The sequence below is a fragment of the Sesamum indicum genome, linkage group LG11, assembly GCF_000512975.1.
Source record: "Sesamum indicum cultivar Zhongzhi No. 13 linkage group LG11, S_indicum_v1.0, whole genome shotgun sequence".
NCBI classification, from domain to species: domain Eukaryota; kingdom Viridiplantae; phylum Streptophyta; class Magnoliopsida; order Lamiales; family Pedaliaceae; genus Sesamum; species Sesamum indicum.
The window spans coordinates 14496786-14503024 of record NC_026155.1 but is presented as its reverse complement, the minus strand read 5'-3'; the positions used below and the strand labels follow the sequence as shown (position 1 = coordinate 14503024).

At 38.1% G+C, this 6239-nt stretch overlaps 2 protein-coding genes across 3 annotated transcripts in view; one reads left to right on the top strand and one right to left on the bottom strand.

The window, feature by feature from the left end:
- On the top strand, nt 989-2231 carry LOC105174534. 2 transcript variants are annotated; one of them, XM_011096664.2, is made up of 2 exons: nt 989-1391; nt 1503-2231. In XM_011096664.2, exon 2 carries the CDS (start codon nt 1522-1524, stop codon nt 1858-1860), a length of 339 nt encoding a protein of 112 aa, XP_011094966.1. In that variant the 5' UTR covers nt 989-1391; nt 1503-1521; the 3' UTR covers nt 1861-2231. The 2 variants fall into 2 exon arrangements, with proteins under 2 accessions (XP_011094966.1, XP_011094967.1); XM_011096665.2 differs by having other exon boundaries at nt 990-1391; nt 1508-2231.
- The window catches only part of LOC105174535 (protein DEFECTIVE IN EXINE FORMATION 1), a 6358-nt gene continuing 3031 nt past the window's right edge, over nt 2913-6239 (bottom strand). Inside the window, 8 exon segments of the mRNA XM_011096666.2 lie at nt 2913-3622; nt 3712-3894; nt 3971-4088; nt 4180-4463; nt 4547-4728; nt 5159-5415; nt 5867-5937; nt 6021-6239. The exon segment at nt 6021-6239 is cut by the window's right edge and continues 10 nt beyond it. Coding sequence (XP_011094968.1) covers nt 3305-3622; nt 3712-3894; nt 3971-4088; nt 4180-4463; nt 4547-4728; nt 5159-5415; nt 5867-5937; nt 6021-6239 — 1632 coding nt within the window. The 3' untranslated portion in view covers nt 2913-3304.

Here is a 6239-nt window from a genome sequence, read left to right as displayed (position 1 = left end):
AATTACGCCGGTTTTTACATGATCAAGAAATAATAAAGGGTAAATTAGCACGGGCTCCCATGTGAATCTACAGTTAATAAAACATTATGGTTGGAAAAGCGGGGAAGGAGATGTATATGCATTGAATATCCAATACTGTTCTTACTTTTTCTTCTCCCCAAAGATTATTAACTGTAGCTTCACAGTGTAGCACTTGTTTCACATCAAAAGAATATACAAGTGTCTTCTATGTTATTTTTGTGTCTCCTCTGTAATTGTCAAATGTTTCCTGTTTAGTTTGTGAATAGAGAAATATTTCGTTCTCACATAAAAAAAGAACTAATGCATTAGATAGATTGTAATAATCGCTGAACAATTGGCAGCATAATTACATTTATAATCCCCAAAGTTTGACCAAATTGCAAAATTCTCTTCATTATTTTAAAAATTACATCCGTACCTCCCCTAAAATTTGTAAATAATGAAAATAATGTGGGTGGATTCAAGAATTATTATCTGAGAATATATCAAACGGGCTGCACCGAATTCCCCTGTGGTTATAAACCCAAAGCCAAATTTATATTAAGAAGAAAAAAGGTAAATTGTATTATTATTGGGCCAAAATACACAAATATCATCTGTTTTTTATAAAATATATCTTTTGACGTTATAATTATAATTACAATTATGCTCCATCTCCAAAAGCAAAGCTTACATAAACATCCTTAAAAAACATTACGTTACCATCCCTCAAGAATATAGTTCTAATTTTATAAAAGATAAAAGATGCTTGTGCATTTTGAGCTAATTTGAGGATACCAATGTAATTTGTCAAAAATAGTTATACGGAAAGACTTGGGCTTAGTCCGGACAGAGGAATATTCTAGCAAAAAACAATAAATGCATTTTTCTTGTTTTAGTTTTTAGTGTAAAATCTGGAAGCAGAAATTTAGGAACAATGCAAATTGCTGCTGATCTGTGATCCAAGGCCGAAAAGAATTTGTATAAAAATTGCTAGCAACAAAGGGACAAATAACAAAAGAATAGGTTTGTGAAAGAAACAAAGAGGAGGGGCCAATGATTGATTTTCTGCAAGCTCCTCCCATCACATATCTCGAAAATATACTACAGTTAAATTAGACCATCGAACCATTTTCTCCTGTTCATCAACAGAGACTAGAGATTCAGATAGCTACAATCTACCCTTCATCACCCAACTCTGTCGTTTATTTTTCTTCGTTGATTAAGTCTGCTTCCATCTTCCTTTTCTTACTTTTCAGACTTTTATTTGGCAGAATTTGATGATTAGTGATCTGGGCGGCCGGCTGGGGAAACCCCTGGAAATTCAGTGTTGGATCTGATTGTTAAGAAAATTTGATCAAGCCCAGTAGCGATTTGGGGTGTTTATAGAGGTCAGAGGTTTAAGAACTCAAGAATCAAGATTTTCTGATCTGGGTTTGTTGTTGAATTTGTCTGTTTTCCTATCAAGATTCAAATTTAACATAGTATCGATCTGGGCTCAGTTCAGATTGCTCGAAAGACATGAATTTCAGGAGCATGGAGGAGTTTTGGCCGTTTTACATGAACCAGCACTCGAAACCAGCAACAAGGCGTTGGCATTTTGCAGGGACCCTTTGCAGTATTTTGTGGTTGGTGTACTCAGTGCTGTTCAATTGGTGGTTTGTGATATTGGTGCCGGTAATTGGGTATGGCTTCGCTTGGTATAGCCATTTCTTTGTTGAAGGGAATGTTCCTGCAACTTTTGGGCACCCCTTTTGGTCTCTACTATGTGATTTCAAAATGTTTGGATTGATGCTTACTGGTCAAATGGATAGAGAAATCAAGAGGCTTGGTAAGAGGCCTATATTGCAAGCATACTGATACTCGTGTTTTGAGTGCTTCTTATGATTTTGTACTTCTTCTTAAGACATAGTTCTAATGACATGTGCACAACTTTCTTGTCATTGAGATTCTTTCTTGAATTCTGTTCAAATCTGTCGTTGTATAATCTGGTTCAAGCTTCTTACAATCATGGCTTCTGCAACTTGGATATCTTGCCTTGTAGGATAGTTGCCTGTCTGCTGGAATTTGGTCTATTTATGAATATGGCGAACGGCAAAGCCTCCTCTTGGGATCAGTCGACTTTAACATTGTACATGCTTTTGAGTTTTTCGAGTTTGGGGTAGTAATAGTATAGTTTCTACTGACCTGTTCTCGTCTCTGCTGTTCGGGCGACTACTTACTGCAAAATACGTGTCTGAACAAAAATAACGGTCACTGAGAGGTTCGTGTGTTCAGAAATTGTGAGTTTGGGTGACATCTCTGGACTTTACCATCAGTTGGCAAGAAGCAAGCAATTTGTGTGGTACTTTCGTTTGATCTCTCACTTTGTCTCCCTAACTTGGGAGTACCAATTTTTCGAACACATGTTGAATTGCCCAATCCTATCTTTTGCTCGCCACCGCCCCATTCTATAGGTGCACGGGTTATTAGACACACTTTTCTGCCAACACTAAAACCTTTTCCAATGTTTTGAGCTTGATGGGACTCTTAGTCTTGGCAAAGTTTTGCGTAAAGAAGCTTTAATTGGAGGGAGAGAAAAGGCAAACGCTACTGATTCCTGATCTTACTTGGCGGGGGTTGGTGGGATGTTATTCTCCATTTTGGGGTGAAAAGAGCAAAGATTGTTCTTTTTGTTGAAAAGCAACCTTCTTTTAGGAGTATCTGGTAACTGATGCACATATGCCCAGTTCGTTTAGGTTACATTGTTAACCAGTTAACCTGATCTGCTTATTCTCAAATTTGCAACTGCCCATCAAATGGATGTTGTCACAAATAAATAGGGTCCTCAGACCTTCGAGGGCATCAAAACAATTAAGTCTGTATTGTGTGGAACCAAGTAATTAATTTAACTAATAAATGCGCAAGAAAAGAGGCCAAAAAGAAGAGATCTCTCCACAAAATAGCCCAGAACAAGCTGAGGTAAAATCAAATTTATATTGCACCAATACATCAGCCTTTCTGCAAAATGCCTAACAAAGGATAACAGAATTGAATAGCTCTGGGCCAGGCAAAGGAGGGAAGACATGTACAGAGTCACATCATTGCCACTTCTATTTTTGCAATTGAATCCCAGGCTTCTCGCAGGCAAATTTGGCTTTGAAACAAAAATGTGGATAATTTAATTTAAGCTTCACCTCGAATACCATGACAAACTATCTGCAACAGATCCATCGACTGTCTGACGAGATCAGCGAACTGCAGTTGGAGATCTTTCTAATTGATGCCGAATATGTATGTCAGCTTCAAACTAATCAGCTCTAAATCACAAGTCCGTATTCCGTGAAAATGATGGCAGTGGCATGCCCTCTTGGGGACGAAGGATGACGAGAATACCAAACATTCCAAGCATTGGAAGGACAAGAAGCCATTTCAGCAGTTTATAGTAATACATGTGGAAGGTAAGGGAGAAGTCATCTGAAAAATAGAGTCCATTCTTGTCAACCATCTCCACCAATACAGTCCCAGCAGTTCTTACTCCTACTGTCGGAATTTTAATCCGATGTGTCCCAGCATGATCAAAGATGTGGTTTTGCTTAATTGTTCTCTCTCCTTGGTAATTACCAGGAACCAACAAACTTACCTATGATTACAAAGAAGAAACACTGAGAAGAAGAGGACATAGTAAAAATATCTAAAGATAAAAAATTGATTACCATAATAGTGCATTACCGTGACATTATAAGGTGCTTGGGAGCCAGATGGAAACCTGTATCTGTCTAGAATTTCCACTTCAACCCAAAAGTTCTTCCCTTCTTCATCTCGGAAAGCACGTGATGATGGAGTAACATAAATTCCTTGACGATTATAACGGTGTGCTACATTGTTTCTCCCTTGACTCGGTGATCTCCAGGCCTGGAATTATAAGATTTGTAAGAAAAGTGACAATGAACAAGTGAAAAGCAAATGAAATTGTTCAGTAATATCCTTCCTTGAGAGGATGATGCGGCGAAGGAGTTGAAAAACAAAACACATTGCCATTCATGGTGGTCACTATGAGGTCCAGATCATCCCCGCCGTCTACATTGTCCGCCAAAACCATGCTGTATCTGTCGTTGAATAACAGACTTTTTAGTGAGCAGAGAAATTGCAGCAGTTCATAGAATGGCTAATTATTCGAAGGATTTCAAATCGGCTTACGATGTTTCTCCAATATCTACAACATCAGCACATGATGTGGGTCCATCTATGAGGTATAAATACCCATCAAATGATGTGGTAGCAATTGTGAGTCCCTTCTTTTTCTCCCCACGTTTGTTCAAGTCAACCAGAAGAACTTGATTCATTACTCTACCATGCGTTCTATAAGGATAGGGCCGAACAAGTGATCCATCCTTGCCACTAAGAACATATATGTTTCCAGATAGTGTTGGAACAACTATGTCAGTATGACCATCCCCATCTATATCCCCAATGCTGGGACTCTGCCAAAAAGAAGTAATTGCTCACATGTTATAGACCATATAACTCGATTCAACCCTATAGGCATCAAGATATTGTTGATTACCTGTGGAACAAGGCTCTTAACATGTGTTTCCCAAATTTCTTTTCCTTGTGGAGTCCAAGCAGCAATATTTCCATGGGCATCAGCAGTAACTAGTTCTATCTTTCCATCATCATTGATATCAGCTGCAACTACTGCTCCTTGAATTTCAGCCATTTCAAGCGGAAACTTCTCCCTTGTTTTGCCTGAATCAGCAAATTAGCAACAGTAAGTACAATAACAATATATAAAGAATCCAAGCGAAACTCCTCATGGCATCTAACTACAACTATAGACATGCAAAGATCAAATTACACAGTTGCACATTGTTTTCTGAGAATAACTTCTTGCCAAAATAGTCTTTCTATTTCATACATACCATGTGCCAAACAAGGAATTCAGTTACCCATTAGCCATTCGCAGCAAACCAAAATGGTCCTTTGTGCAGATTGTATGATGTACTTCATGAAATTTTCTTCACTTAATCAGAAAGAAGACAGAAAACTTAGCTTTACTGTGTGTCATAAATTAGAAGCACAAAATATCTACCCCAGAACACATTTTGGACATGACATATTGCTAAACCATGTAAGCACACAGGAAGAATGCATGTAATGATATTAGGAGAATATATACCTTTGTGGTCCAAGACATAGAACAAGCCAAAAGAAGTGCCAACCAAAATGTCAAAATTCCCATCACCATCCAAATCAGCTACTGTAGGAGAAGAATATATGTAAGCACGGAAATCTCCCGTATCTGTACTCAGATCTAGTTGAGCAGTCCATTTAACTTGCTTTGTGTCAAGGTTGAAAACAACAATACCACCAGCAACATATTTTCCAATATCAATACCACCAAGTTCCTTCAGATGCTCTGGATTGTCATAATACCTGCAAACTACCTATTTATTAGCTAAAAGATCAGGCAGTTTTGCTACTTGTGGTTCACTAAAAACACAAATATATAGCCAAAGCAGCCCAGTTTTTCTTCCAATTTACAAAGTATCAGCACGTAGCACTAGATACTCAAATCTCATACATACATCAATCTGTATTTCAGAGAAGTTCCAACATTTTGAATATTTAGTATAATGTATTGACAGCTCTTGACACTAAAGTTGATCAAAGTAGGAAAGAAAAGTAACAGCATTCACATTGAAACTTACAATGAAGCACAAAATAGATGACAATGTACTAAAATACATGCCAATGCTCCAAAGCGAGCATAGCAACAATACAGTGGTCCAAATGACATTTCTGTTGCTTAGAACGTTGACACTGGGATCAGATATGGAGATACCTAAAAGTAAGTGAGATAATTTTCTCATAGGAAAGAACTTACGTGTGGTCAAAGAAGTAAGAAACCGCAACAACCATCTCCATGACACCATCATTATCTATGTCTGCTATGATCTGCAGAGAATTAGAATCAGAATCAGAATCAGTTCAAACCAACAAGGAGTGGATAAGAAAGCTCCATACATCAGAATACTTACCGGCGTGCACAAGACATGTGCATCTATGTGAACATAATCTTCTAATTTCTCATGTTGTGCTTCAGTCCATTCCTCGTCTCCCCACATCGCTTCATCAACATAATCATCATAATCGTAGTTATACTCATCGGCCAGCTCATCAGTATCCCTGAACAACTCGAATGATGTGTCAGCATCTGCTTCCAGACCTCCATTGTTTTCCACTGTCGCGGCATGAAC

Excerpts from the sequence above, each read along its gene's own strand:
- LOC105174534 (XM_011096664.2), top strand. The coding sequence starts at position 1,522 with ATGAATTTCAGGAGCATGGAGGAGTTTTGGCCGTTTTACATGAACCAG.